The sequence below is a fragment of the Condylura cristata genome, unplaced genomic scaffold, assembly GCF_000260355.1.
Source record: "Condylura cristata isolate star-nosed mole 26May11 unplaced genomic scaffold, ConCri1.0 scaffold00011, whole genome shotgun sequence".
NCBI lineage: Eukaryota > Metazoa > Chordata > Mammalia > Eulipotyphla > Talpidae > Condylura > Condylura cristata.
The window spans coordinates 21,023,193-21,037,952 of NW_004567112.1; the positions used below are offsets into that span (position 1 = coordinate 21,023,193).

Consider the following 14,760-nt stretch of genomic DNA (forward strand, 5'->3'; position numbering starts at 1 on the left):
GCCTGTCGCAGGCCCAGGGCTCTGCGTTTGCTCTTCCTTCTGTTGGGCCCTTTCTTATCTCTCACAGGCACCTTAAATACTGTCTCAAGCACAGGTTCTCTTACTCCCTGCCTCTCTTAGAGGCTCTCGCTTGTTTACAATTGTCCACCTGACGGCGCTGGGTATATAATCCTTAAGGCCCAGCACAGTTGCTAGAAAAATGCTAATATATTGGCCTTTACAAGGTATCAAAAAGACTTGTTGACTAAATGAAGGAATGTTCTCATTGAAGTGGCCAAAATATTGGTGTTAGTCCTGTTATTCTGTTGTCATAGACCCCAACTCCTTTACTATTTAAAATAATAAACTAGCAGAATTCCTCAATAATAGAAAGCAGCCACATCAAGGGCTTCTTCTGGCTCATGGGGGTTGCCACTCTCTGGGAGAACAGAAAGGGGGTGAGGTCAAACACACCACTAGGCAGCTTACTGATGAGAGTATATGGCCGTTGTGTGGCTTCAGCTACAGCCCTGCCCCCAAAACTGCTCAGCTCCAATACCCGCCTGCCCCCCTGGCTTCCTCTGCTGCTGTGGGTTAATGTTGCCTCCATCAGTGCAGGGCCGGGCTCAGAGCGGCCTCAGTCATCCGGGAAGGAGCAGCCAGCCTCAGACTGTATAATCCATTGTTTCTAAAGAGCTGCCTGTTGCAGAAACCAAATGGTTGGGCCAGCTGCAGTTCCTGGCTGAGATGAAAGGTGTCTGAAAAGTAAGAAGGGAGGAAGATGAAGGTGAAGAGGGCGAGGGTCCAGGCCACCGCCACCGGCCACGGACAGAGACCATCTGCCCCGAGGGATGGGCTGAGCACTTGGCTACTCCCCTGACCATAAATGGCTTGGCTGGGAGCCTCCTCTTGCCCTATCACCCTGGATTTCCCAGCTGGACACTGCTGCAAATGCAAGACGCTGTCCAACAACCCCACCAGGAAAGGAGCTTGCCCACAGCAGTGTTTGGAGGCGGTTCTTCGGAGATGGTAAGTGAAAACTAGCATCTTTTCTCAGCCTAACCTTCATTTATCTCTGCAAAAATAATTCCCAGGTTTTTGAAGCTCATATCTCTGAATTCACATATAATTAGACGTTGGTATGATGATATCAAGAGGTTTGGATTTTAATTATTTCCTGTACAAAATATTAATCATTTTTAAAATTCTCATTAGATATTTCTTGAGACACTTTTTATTTTAACATAAAGGTTTTGTTTTTAAAACCTTACTTCCAACAAAGATCGCCAAGATGTTTCAGCTAAATTTGTTTCCAGTTGAAGCCAAGTGTCTGTCAATGACTTTATTTGTTCAATCTGTCTCTGCTGCATTATTGGCAATGCGGACATCCACAGGTTGCTTCAGAAAATTTCCACCTGTCTTATCGACTGGCGGCACATAATTAGTTGTGACTCAATCAAATGATGTTTACTCAGTCGGGAGGAAAAGGCAAGACACCGCTAGAATTCCTTATTAGAGAGATTATTTATCAAAGAGACTGGCACCTAGGAGGTCTGTGACCTAAGCTGACCTGTGCCTCTGGCTAGGTGGGGACTTCCAGAACCGGTCTTGGTCTGAGTTCCCACACCTGTGATGGAGGGATGATAGTGCTCCCCTTAAGGAAGCTCTGAGAGCCGCACTATGGTGAACAACCCCCTTCCCTCCTTTCCCTGGCAAATAGTGAGCTCACAGACTTGTCAGTCACTAAGCTCTGAAAGTGCCTCGGAATGAGTATATAGGTGTCACATACACCAAGACTGGCAGAAAGTGTATTGGATAAATTCTAGTCCTTTGAGTATTGCTAATCTATGCATCTAGCAATCTTCCATCTAACAAGGACTTCCTAAGTGACTTCCCTGTGCCCCAGGCCCTGCAGAATATAACACCATGTGTTCATTCACTCATTTAGAGTATTTATAGCTTTTTAACTTGATTTTATTTATTTATGTGAGAAGAACTGGGGTGTAGCCAGAGATACAGAGAGTGAGAGGACTCACCAGAGGCAGATTGAAGAGCAGATCAGGTGGGTTGACTGTAATACACTGCTGAGGGGCAAGACAGGAGAGGTCTGTGCCATATGTGGGTTAGCTCCCTGGCCAGGTATCGAACTCAGGCTGTAGTGGTGATAGCACTGAGCATTTACCCGTAGAATACCAGGGAGACCCTAGAGTATTTATTGTTGACTATAGCTGCCACAAATATTACTTCCTTTGGATTTATCCATTGAGATGATCAGGGCAAATTAATAGTATATCCCACCTGAGGGTGGAAAAACCAAGCCTGGAAAATAGATTTGTTAGATAGAAATGGCAATCAGAGAGTTTGAGCGATTTTTCCAAGGCTCAGTCGGGACTCAAATCCAGGTCTGGTGTCCCCAAACCCAAAGCTGCCTCACCCCACCCAGCTGACTCTCTAAGAGACACCACGTCAGATTCTCTCCACCCAAGTGTTTGCAATGTTTTCCCTCCTGTAAGCACTGTAGTGTGTTTCTATAATACATGAATGTCTTTCTGAAACTGGCTTTGTCATCCAAATGTTGGTAAACAGCACATGCAATGGTCCACGTGTTGCTGCCCCCCTTTGCAGTCCCCCCAAAGGAAGCATTGTGTGGGACCTGCTGACATCAGTGCCTGTGCTCCCTGATGAGGTCAGGCTCTGCCTTCAGTGCAGCGACCATCAGTGTCCTTGCGGCATCTGGGCTTGGCTGGTGTGAGGAATAAAAGGCAGCAGTTAGGTCACTTGGGCCTGGGGTGGGCCAGGTTGCCCTTTGGTCTAGCATTGCCCTAGAAGAGCAGCAAATGGGCTGTGACCTGGGCTTCAGTCTGTCCGAGAAGCTAGTGTGGTGCCTAGGAGTGTGTCACCAAAAAACCCAGGTTCTGGTGTCAGCTTCATGTGAAGCTGCGTTATCATGTCTATCTATATTCTTGAACCTTGATTTCTCTCTTGATCAAGTCTCCCTTATGAAGAAGGGATAGACAGGTCCACAAAGCCAGCATTGCAGCATGCTAATTGGGTGGGGCCATCTTCACAGAAGGATGTGATCTTGGGGTGGCAGAAGGAACAACACTTTTCAAAGGCTTAAGACAATTTGGTTCACAAAGGACTTCCTCATTCATTTATCCACCTGAGTTCCAACCTACCAATATTTTGCCAAAATAGGTGCTTCATCAATTTTGTATATATTGTATAGATTGGGATTATCTCTTCTAGAGTCATCTTTTCAGCATTTGGCCTATTTTAAGAGAGTAGCTCTAACTGTTCTCACCAAGTAATGGAGCCATGAAGTAATTTCTGACGAGTCCCTGGGTCTTAGTTTCCTCTTCTATAAAATGAAGAGTGTGAGGCCCTCCCTGGTGGTGCAGCAGGTTAGGACGCAGCACTGCAAGTGAGCCACAGCCGCTTCAGTGTGAGTTTGATCCCTGGCCCGGGAAGTGACCCACATGGTGCAGCAGACCTCTCCTGTCTCACCTGCTGCTCCCCTCAGCAGTGTACTTGCTCAATCTGTGTGTTCTGCTCCCCACTCTGTCTCTGGCGAATCCTCTTACCCCCCTGCACCTCTGGCCTGTACCCCAGTTCTGTATGAATAAATGAATCTTTAAAAAAACAAAAATGAAGAGTGTGAGATAGATTATCTTTGAGGCACTTCTGGTTGGTAACGTTAAAATTCTTCTGAATTCTATCAATATAATCTTCCCAATATAGCTGTGGTTGGATAACATTGAACTTAATGGCTTGGCAAACTGGTTGTCTCTAGAATGGTAGGCTCTGTTTTTGAAAGGTTTGCAGAATAAGTCCTAGGGGCAGCAAGGCTGGCGCTGAGTGAGGTCCCTCCGGAGGTCACTACTCAGGGACAGCTAGACTCGGGCCGAGAGTCTGGGAGCAGAAACAAGACTACCTTAGGCAGGGTACTGAAGCGGTCCAGCCATGTCAGCGTAGCATCGGCCTTTGTTCCAGGCTGGGAAGGTACTGGACAACCTGGAAAACTGGCACAGTCAAGCCCAAACTGGAGAGACAGGGAGGAGGAAGGCACCCCCAAGAGCCCCGACACAAACAAGTGGGCCCCAGGCAGGCTAAAAAGGTGGTGCCTTGGCGAGCCCCCAAGTTTTAAATATTGACTCCATGCTTGGGGGATAGATGAGGCCAAACAGTGAAGGAGCAAGAACCATTTCCAGCACTGGGTGTTTTCTGCTCCCATGGTGGGGACCCCTCAGGCAACGGGCCCACTGGCTCGTGCCTTGGTATGATGCTTGGTATGAGCTGGGGTGGAGGGGTAATACTGACTTGATGCTGAGGGAGAAACTCATGACTGACTTCAGCTTCTGCTGCTCCCCTGCCCTCTTTTGGGACCAGGATTGGGGGGGGGGGCAGAGATTGGCTGACTGTGCCAGTGGGATGGGTAAATTCTTTTGGAATCTGCCAGTGTCAGGGACCTTTGGTGGAGAGTTCAGGATGATTTCCAGTAGCTTCAATGTTTCTGTCTCTTTTCCAGAGTTTTTCTCTGAACTTCACTCTACCGGCCAACACGGTAAGTCTAGCAGCCCCATTCAGTCAGCAGACAGGCAGCATAATTCACAGAATTCACCTGGCCCAGAAGGCCAGCATGTAGACCTCATATTGAGAGGGGCTACACAGCTCTTCAAAGGTGTTGGGGGCAGGGTGCTGAGAGAAATCTTCTCAATTATAAAAAGTATAGATGCACATTTGGAAAAGGAAAATAGAAACTCCAAGTCCCTAAATTCCCATCAGCAGGAAACATTGATATTCTTTTCAATCCTGGTTGACTTTATTAAAATGTTTACTTTTACTCACTGTATAACATTGTGCCTTACTCCACACATAGTGTTAGGTAATTGTGTTTTCCATCAACCTTTATAACCATACTATTTTCATTATTTCTTTTTTTTAAGATTTATTTATTATATATGCATACAGAACTAGGGTGCAGGCCAGAGGTGCCGGGACGGTGAGAGGCTTCACCAGAGACAGAGTGGGGAGCAGAACAGGCCACCTGAGGAAGCACACTGCTGAGGGGAGCAGCGGGAGGGTCAGGAGAGGTCTGCCATGCATGTGGTCACCTCCCGGGCGGGGATCGAACTCAAGCAGAAGTGGCTTTAGCTTCTTAGTGCTGTGCTTTAACCCGCAGCACCACCAGGGAGGGCCCTATTTTCACTATTTCTTTAACTGATTCATCTCAATTAGGAATAATTTGTGGTAGGCAGGGCTGTAGCTACATCCTCGTGTGCACTTCAGGTGGTGATTTCTTTAATATACATATTCTGCAGGGAAAATGATTGGGTCCTCAGGAATGTCCAGTTTATGGCTCTTGAGAGTTGCCACTGAATGTAGAGACTTGGGGTGACCGAGGGGTTCAGCTTCACAGCGGGGCTATCTTCCACCTTCTGTTCTCGTATTGTACAGAAACAACACAACCAGCGCTTGAACAAGGCACTTTCCCAACCAATGTTTTAGTGGGTTTGACTGTGCCAATCCTTTCTGATAAGTTAGCGGGTTATTTGTAAGACTACGTTGGCTCCTCCTGGGCAGTGTGGGAAGCCGGCCGGCCGCTGCGTCACCCCTGTCGTCCCGCCAGCCCCATGGTCACCGTCCGCGTCCCCTGCACCTGTTTCGCCCTCCTGCTGCTCCGGCCTTCTGAACCTCCTGATCTGAGCTGCTCCTGCTTCAGCCGCTGCCCGCTGTCTGCGGATGAGTTCCCCCAGCCCTCTGCTAAACCTGCCAGAACCTTTTCATTCAGGCACTACAGACCTCTCCCCTGGCTGGCTTGTGGAGACCTGAGATCCATTAGTATCCCAGCTCTGTCCACCCTAGCAAGGGAACTTGGAGAAGTAAGATGCCATGGCTTGCTGGCTGGGGGCTAACAGGGTCCCTATGCGCTAGCCATCCCCTCTGAAGGGCCTTCTAAGCTAACGACCCGATACTCTGAGCGCCCTGCCCTCCTACCTTTGAATCTGTGTAGTAACCAGCATGCCCATTTGCCTGGAAATGTCTGGCTTAACCCTTAACATCCAACCTCCTGGGCAACCTCTCTGGACCCCCGGGCCCACTGGCTGGTCAGCAGATCTGGCAGTTAGGCCTAAGCCACCCCTTTTGGAGCTTCTGCGTGGGGGAAGACAGTGCACCGGGGTGTGAGGGAGAGGTGGGCACCCGGGGCCTCCGAGCCTCTCTGTAGGGTGTTGGAAACAGGCCACGTGTGCAATGTGGTCCCTGCCAGGCCTCACTGCAGTATAAAATCTGTACTGGGTGCTCTATATTGTCGTGGGAGGCAGCCGCACAAACCTGGGCACCCTGGGGCCAAGCCACTCGCACAAGCGTGACCTCGCACACGTCACTTGGCTTCTCCGCGCTGGTGCTTCTTCTCTGTAAAACGGAGATCGTTATAGTCCCACGCCTCGGCTGTTGTGACGAATAAATGAGCTGATACAGGAAAAGCGCTTGGCTACCCGGCACATAGAAGCACTTCACAAGCACTACCCGGTACAGCAGAGAAAACCATGTGAGAGAGAGAAAGAAGCAAGCGGGCAGAGATGAAAACAGGCGAACCCCACACTGCCCAGATTTGGAGAGCCCAAGAGGGGTGGCTTTTGGTCTTACCAAGTTCTCAATTCCTAGCTCTGGTGCTGAGAAAAGCCTATTTCCTGCCTCAGCGTTAATGCCATTCTTTTTTTTTTTTTTTTGGCTAAAGCCAGCCCAAGTGAATTTCTGTAATCTAAAGACACAATGTCTCCCCCAAATGGTGTCTAATGCTTCCTGCCTCACTAAAAAATAGAATTCTTTAGGCAAATGTGGCTTTACGATAATGTAGGGGGAGGCAGGGTGAGACTGCATGTAGGGGAAAGTATAACCATCTCAGTAGCAAGTGCCAACGCCTAGTATCGAGCTCCCCTTCTGTGGGCCTTGATGGGTGGCTGGGAAAGAGATGTAGGCTTAGAATTCAAACATCTGAGTTCAGGTGAGATCGATGGGTCTGTGGAATCTTAGATAAGACCCTTAACTTCTCTGAGACCTATTTCATTTTTTTGTAAATAGAGACAATAATTGTCCAAAGCCCGAGCCCCGGGGACTTCACTGTGCTCACTGAGTTGACAAGAGGATTAAATACACAATTAAACACCTAACAAAGCCTTGCCAAGCTTAAAGGAATGACAAAAGCTTATACTTCTGCTGCTCATGTGATCCTCATAACAACCCTAGAGGTAGGTACTAATATCCCTCTTTGATAAATGAAGAACCGAGGCCCTCTAGCTTGGGAGTGTGGAGAAATCCCCCCCACACCCCACTCAGGCAGTGTGAACCCAGAACCTCACTCACATTCCGGCACCAAGCGTAGCTGACACCATGAGCGGCTAACACAGGACTGACCTTCCTGAGATGGGATGATTCAAGATGTGTTGATTCGTGTGAGACTCTTGTTACACATGTTTCATCCATGGCTGAGACCCAGTAGGTGAGACCCAGTGCCCCTCCATGCTGGAGAGGTTTCAGGGGATATATTTGCTCACGGTGGAGCGATCCAGAGCATGCTTAGTCACCGCGCCAGCACCTGCCCCATTCCCGAAAGTCTTTCCTTCACCAGCATTTCTGTCTGTTTCCTTTCTGGAAAAGGGACAAGTCGGCCCAAAGAGTGCAGGAAGTGTGTGGGAACTGGGGCTGGAGAAGGCTTTTCTCAGTTGTATCAATAAAATAGGTCATGGCAAATCCACTGGGTGAATGACGAAGAACTCCCCTGAATTGAGTCTTCCCTCCTGGAAGCCCAATTTCATCCCTATTCTTACCTGGGAAACAACCAAAGCACATTTTTAACAGAAAGTTTAGCAAGGGAGGGAATCTTGGCAGCTGTAGTTCAACCTGTGACAGACAGCCCTGTGACAATGCATTCTAGAGCTTCTCTTTTCTTGAGATGGATGTTCTTTTCCACACAGACGTCCTCCCCAGCTATAACAGATGGGACAGAAGCGGTAAGTAGACCCCTGAAACGGCAGTGAAACAGTCACTTGTAGAGTGGAGGTGACGGAACTCTGCTTGTCTTGTGCACTCATCTTGAAGATGAGCGTCGTGCGGACCGTCACCAAGCACAGAATCTGGCTCAGCTACTGGTCTTGTGACCAACTCAGCCACAAAGTGAGGGAGACTGTGCAAAATCACAGCTGGAGTTGACCACAGTGTGCGTGTGCTGTCTGTGTGTGTCCCGATGCTGTGGGAAAACAGAGGAGACATCCCCCGGGTAGGTGTGGGGCTTGGGACACCTGGAAGGGAGCTGAGGGGCTTCCAGGAGGCTGGCTGTGTTCACCTGGGCTCCACAGGTGGGTTCTACCTGTAACATGTCACCACGCATTTCTGTGTGTATGTTAGGCGTGCCACGCTGCTGGTTCAGAGGATCCTTAGTTAAATACTCAATTAACTAGGTAACAAAGCCTTGTCAAGTTTGAAGGACTTTCCTTGATATTCTTGATAATCTACACATGTAAAATTTTATGACACTGCACACGTGGCTGTTTCCACTCAGATAAAAGCAAAGTGGGAATTTGAATATTCAGTAGTGAATGAATTTTAACAATTCATCTGAAAATGATGTGAAATATCATAAAACCCCTTTCCTTCTTGCCACGGTGTCAGGCAAATGTGACATCTTATTGCTCTAACTCTAGCTCTACTCAGCCCAGGCTGATGAGACATCTGTACTTTTGGTCTTAGAAGTGGCCTCTTCTTATCTTTTGCTCATGTTTCTGCCTGATTATGCCCCATTTCCAGCTGAGTTCATGGAAATTAAATCCTGTGAAAATGAGGGGCCATCACGATGCAACAAGCATTTTCCACAGCCCTCGTTACCCTTTTGAGGCTGACTAGGACATTTAGGGCTCATCAGGGTCTTGTCTTAATTTTAATTGATTGAGACCTTCCTTTGCTCCTGGCGAACCTGACCCTGCTTTTCTCTCTCTGCCAGGACTGCGGGCCCTCTCTCGGGCTGGCCGCAGGCATCCCATCCCTGTTGGCCACCGCCTTGCTGCTGACTTTAGTGCTGACCCTGATTCACCGGAAAAGGAGCAGCCGCAGAGAGACCCCTGAGGTGACCAGTAGCTTCTTTGGGCCTGGGTGTTTGGGGCAGGAATCTGTGTTTTGTAAACTGGCTCTGGGTGAGGGTGTAGATATTATGTGTTTTTCTGAGGACACAATAGTGGGTATTCCTGTGCCCCTTTTCTATCTCATGACATTATGCTGCAGGCAGAGCTGGTTAGTCACACAGCCCTCCAGTCCTGCGACGAAGTCTCTTGGCAACAAGGAAGGCAGTTGGTTAGAGGGACGCTTGTTGCCATGGCAAACACGTGTGTTCCCAGTGGGTTGTTTCTCTAAAGCTGACAAACCAAAGGTCACAGGCTACCCAAAGACACAGTGGAGGCCATCTTGAGGAAATAGTAGGCAGACAGGTGCTAAGGAGTCTCAGGCAGGGATATGTCCAGAAGTATCCTATTTTTCTTTGCCCTTTTCCAAAATCTGAACATACCTTGGCCACAACAGCCTCTACCAACCCCATCCCTTCCAAATGGCAGGTTGCTTTGGAGACCATGTTCAGAAATCAAAGACCACCTAGGTCAAATACAGGGTGTTGCATGAACTCTGGGCAATGCTTCCACCCTCCACTCATGAATATTCTTGACTGTCCTCACACTGGTGATCTCTCTCAGGGAGACTGAAATCCTGGGTCTAGTCCTGCTCTGTCACTTTATCACTTATATGATCCTGGACAAGATACTTAACATTTTCTGTGCCTTGATTAGTTCAGCCCCCAAAGACAGATCATAACACCTATCCCCACTGCAGAGATGAACTGAGACTATGGCTATAAAATTGTGTGGGAAAGCTATAAGTTAGAGATATTCAAGTGATTTTCAGTGGTATTGTTTAAGCACTAGTTTTTCAACCTTCAGTCACTTTGGAAACTACATCAACACCTGCAAAACCAATTAAATCAGTATTTTTAGGTTTGTTCTCTGTGATTTGAATGTGCACCCAGGTTTAAAAAAAAAAAAAAAAACTCTGACTTTAAGTATGATTGTGAGCAGCTGCTGTGGCCCTTCATTTCTTCTTCTTTTCTTTCTTTATTTTGTTACCTGCTTAGGAAAGTGAGAGGCCATGTGAAATTTCGGAAATCTATGATAATCCCAAGGCAACTGAGGTAAGAACTCTTATACATCATTCACATAATAAACAGGTTCAACGTTTTAGAACCTTTCCTGTACAGAAAGTACAGGTGAGCACATTTGGAAGCTGGGGCCAAGTGAAGCTCAAGCAGAAAGAACTCTATATTTGTATTGGCTGAACAGGAATTCAAAGTTTATTTACTATTAGAAAAGCAATATGATATTATTTATTTCACTGAATAAAGAAAATCATTTGACTATCACAGTAGCAGAAAAGAAAAAAAATTAATCCCATTTGTGATGTGAACTCTTGGCAAACTAAAAATGGAATAGAAACTTCCTTGATGTCAAAGAAAATCTTTTTTTAAAAAATTAAAGCAGGGCCCTCCCTGGTGGCGCAGCAGGTTAAAGCACAGCACTGAGAATCTAAAGCCGCTTCCGCATGAGTTCGATTCCCGCCTGCCCCGGAGGTGACCACATGGTGTGGCAGACCTCTCCTGGCCCGCCCGCTGCTCCCCTCAGCAGTGTACTTCGTCGATCTGCCTGTTCTGCTCCCCACTCTGTCTCTGGTGAAGCCTCTCGCCGCCCCTGAGCCTCTGGCCTGTACCCCAGTTCTGTATGCACAAATAAATAAATCTTAAAAAAAAAATTAAAGCAAACATCATACCTAAGGGTAAAATGTTAACAAATTCTCTTGAGGATCAGAAACAAAATAAGGATGACCACCATCGCCACTTCTATTCAATATTGTATTTTAGTTGGTAGTAGGTTAAGAGAAAAGAAGTAGAAATTAACACATAGCTTGGGGAGGGGGAATCAAACATCACACTGTGCAATTCAAATATCTTGCAGTGTTGTCAGCTTTGTCTCAGTCAAGCTGAAAACAAAGAAGTAGAATGCAGAAAACTGTAAAATAAGAAATAAAACCTTCCTTATCTGCAGATGATATGATTGCTCATCGAAAAAGGAAAGTCAGATTCCCTTCACATGAATTATTAAATGATTAAGAGAGTTATACAAATTTACTGGATACAAAAGTAATTTTGCCTTTCTAAAAATTAATAGCAAGCTACTAGAAGAAGTAACTTTTTAAACTACTGTTTTGTAGTGGTAGTAAAAGCGTATGTGATTTTTGTTGTTGTTTCGAGAAACTTAACAATGTAGAAACTTATATACCCTGTTTAAAATATATATATATATATATATATATATATATATATATATATATATATATATATCCTAAAGGATAACTCTAACAAAAACATGTAATCACTTTATGGACAATAATCACACTGAAGTAAAAGATATTCAATAAGCCTAAATAATGGAAGATATATACCACAGCACTGCATAGCGAGACTCAATAGCATAAAGTTGTCACATAATTAAATTGATCCGCATGGTAATGTAATTCCAATTTAAATCCCAAGACTTTTTTTTTTCATGGAGTTTAATAAGGTACTTCTAAAATCTATACAGAAGAAACAGAAAAAGATTTAAAATATAACAATGAACAAATAGAAAAGAAATAGCAAGATGGTAGATTTAAACCCAATAAAATCAACCCTCACATTAAATATAAATGGTCTCACACACCCGTTTAAAGGGGTATTCAGACTGGATAGTAAAGCAAGATCCAATTTTATGTAGCCTACAGAAACTTACTTTACATATTAAGGCACTAATAGAAACTAAGAGTTTTTTAAGAGAGACTAGGCTAACATTAAACAAAAGCACGTTGAGTGACCCGAAAGCCCTCCCTATTGTAGGTTCAAGGCAACTGCAGGTCACTCCACATTTGTTCTCTGTGTCCTTCCCTACCTGATGTCCACTGTCTTAAAAACCGTTGTTTCGAATGTGTTGTTTGACGTTTGGTTGTTTGGGGTGGGAGGATATATCTGCTTGCTATTATTCTAACTTGGTCCAAAGCAGAAGCGTTTCCTGTATTTTGTAAAAATATGTTTGTTTTCTCAAGAATCCTGGCAGTTCCCCCCCACATGAGAATATGATGAGAGCAGAAGAAACCCACATCTACGTGAGAACTGTGGCAGGAGGCGAGGAGCCCATGCGAGACGCTTACCGTCCTGCCGCGGAAACAGAGAGAAGGAGGGCACTGTGGTGGCTGATACCCAGACTGAGCCTGGAGTGACGCAGCCCCGGCCAGGAGCGGAGGGCCATCTGGGACAGAGCCGACCTCCAGGGAGCTGTCGGGGGAGATGCCGAGCGCTTTTTAACCAATCCAGATTTCACTGACAGCTGGAACACTGTGGGCTCTTCTGTCCCTACAGGGGACAGATCAGAACAGGTTTGTCCCGATTCTAAGATCTGGTGAGCCCCAGATAAGGTGGCTGTGTGTCCGCCCTGGGCCCTGTTCCTGGCCCCAGAGGAAATTTCACTTTCTTGGTAATTTGGGGAAAGGGTTTGATGCCGCAGGGTCTTGCTATCTCTTCTTCTCTCACGTATCTTTTCCCAAAGACAAACAACAACAAAACATCATACCTGGCTCCCATGGGAGGGTGGGCCAAGGCCAGCTTAGTGCAAGTAGGGATATAAATGAAAGTTTTTTTTCTCTTTTCTTTCCCCCTACTTTCTTTTTATCGTGTAAAGAAAAGTGCTCTGTTTCCTTTTCACTTTGCTTTCATTGCATTATTTTTTTGAAACTATAAATGAAGCTTCTGGGAGATGGTTGAGGGAAGCAGTTCCTCATCTCTGAACTTCTCAGGATCAAAATCACGTGGGGCCACACACTTCCTCACCACAGGGCAGCACATAGCTGGATCACACCCTGCTCCCACTTAAATACTCTCTGGTCAGAGGACTTAAGGAAGGTGATTCTGCAACGGGTGTGCGTGCATGTGTGTGTGTAGAGGATAAAGAGAGTAGAGGGAAGGCAAATTTTGTTTTTTAAGATTATTAGAAATAAAAGCTTTCCATTTTGTGGGAATGGTGAGAAAGACCCAAGTCTGCCCTATAGGAGGAAAAACCGGTTGTCGGGAAAAGATTAAGAAAACCGTGAGTGGGTGAGCACAGGACCAACAGCTGGACCCGGCAGTCACTGCCTGACATCTGAGGGAAGGAAGCCGCGGTCAGTCTGCCAGCTCAGGCTGCAGCCTGACTACTCCACAAGAAGGCTCTGGAGCCTGGTGCCCACACGGAGCTGTGGCCATGAGCAGGACGGGCCTCCTGTGGGACAACCTGCACGCAGGGTACCTTGAGGCCTCTCTACCATCTCCAGGCACCACCTTTCTCGCACAGGGCCTGTCACTGTTCCCAAACACACTCGCTCTTTTCCGCATCACCACATGCCAACACGCACTTTTCAAATCCAACTTGTGAAAACCAGCTTTGTGCTTGATTCCTTCAGACCAGTCACCTTGATAAGCCGATTTGGCCATTTTGAAGCCCATATGGTCTGTGATTTGGTGCTTGCTCTTCTCTTACATGGCAAGAAGGCCCTTGGATTGGCTATGAACTTGACTGTGACACAGGCCTTGGAACACAAGGGGTGAGTCCTGGCATAGATTGTGGACCACGGAAGCCTCAGCTCTATACTTACAAAACAGAGATAAGTCTCATCCTCCTGCCCTCAGGACTGATCTATGCATGTGAATAGCCCTATAATCTTCGAAGCAAGGGGTGACTTGTATTTTGGGGTATTTGTTTTAATTCCACTTACGACCTATTGCTTAGCATCTTTATTTCAGACTGTGTCCACTAATCTGGCAAGGTTCAGTATTTCTGTCATTTCTTCTGGTACAAAGCACTAGAACTTATTCTGGAATATAGTGAAAAGTAAAATAGTCATTCTTATGGGCCTACAACACGTCTGTGGTTTTTCTTTTCCAGTATTACAGTATATGACATTGAGCCTCCGGTGGAATGAAGGTCTCCTGGGGCTATTCCTCGGGTGGACACTCTCTTGGTGGTGTTATGGAGGAATTGCTTAGTCCTTCCTGAAGGGCAACCTGCTAGTGAGGAACATGCAGAGATCAGAAGCTCCAGCCCCCTCCAAGGGCCCGTGCTGGCTTTGGGGTGACTCAGAGCAGGTTGCAAACATGTTTTGATCTCATTTCATGAATCACTTGGTGTTTGGGTTTGCTTGTCTCTGAGGTTACACTCACCCACTTCAAATCTTCTAACTTTAATTCTCCCAAATACTGCAAAGTGAGTCCTCCTGTCCCACCTCCGCTCACCCCTCTCACCAGCGCAGCCCATGCGCCCTCTGAGGTCCCCTTGGTCCTGGCCAGTGAGTGAGGCTGACGGCCCATCCTGAATGTGGCGCTCTGAGGGCCACGGAGCAGCGCTCAAGCCCTGGCTTGCTGTGCGGTAGCAGGACTTGGGCTACACCTGGATGCTGCAGATTTCTCATTGCAAATCTGATGTCCTACTCACCTCCAGGGTTACAAGGCTGACTAAATGGGTGACACCTGTGGTTGTAGCATGTAGTCAATGCGGCTGAGAAGAGATGCTGTTGGTGGGGTGCAGGGGGGCTTATCAATGTCCTGATGGGCCAGACTGCATGAGAGAAGGAACTGCTAGGCGTTTCTTCCTCTTAAAACCAGATAGTGGGAGGGCCCTCCCTGGTGGT

The 14,760-nt window shown here is 46.8% G+C and overlaps 1 protein-coding gene across 1 annotated transcript; it reads left to right on the forward strand.

Annotated features, from left to right (window-relative positions):
* Positions 1-880: 880 nt before the first annotated feature.
* Positions 881-12,769, forward strand: OPALIN (oligodendrocytic myelin paranodal and inner loop protein). Its single transcript, XM_012723509.1, has 7 exons — positions 881-1,008; positions 4,508-4,543; positions 7,063-7,229; positions 7,956-7,991; positions 8,978-9,100; positions 10,151-10,207; positions 12,148-12,769. The coding sequence occupies exons 3-7, from the start codon at positions 7,176-7,178 to the stop codon at positions 12,319-12,321; spliced, it is 444 nt and encodes a 147-aa protein (XP_012578963.1). The 5' UTR covers positions 881-1,008; positions 4,508-4,543; positions 7,063-7,175; the 3' UTR covers positions 12,322-12,769.
* The last annotated feature ends 1,991 nt before the right edge of the window (positions 12,770-14,760 follow it).

Coding starts and splice junctions, on each gene's coding strand:
- OPALIN (XM_012723509.1), top strand. CDS start 7,176: ATGACAAAAGCTTATACTTCTGCTGCTCATGTGATCCTCATAACAACC. Junction 7,230..7,955: donor TCCTCATAACAACCCTAGAG/GTAGGTACTAAT, acceptor TTTTCCACACAG/ACGTCCTCCCCAGCTATAAC. Junction 9,101..10,150: donor GCCGCAGAGAGACCCCTGAG/GTGACCAGTAGC, acceptor TTACCTGCTTAG/GAAAGTGAGAGGCCATGTGA.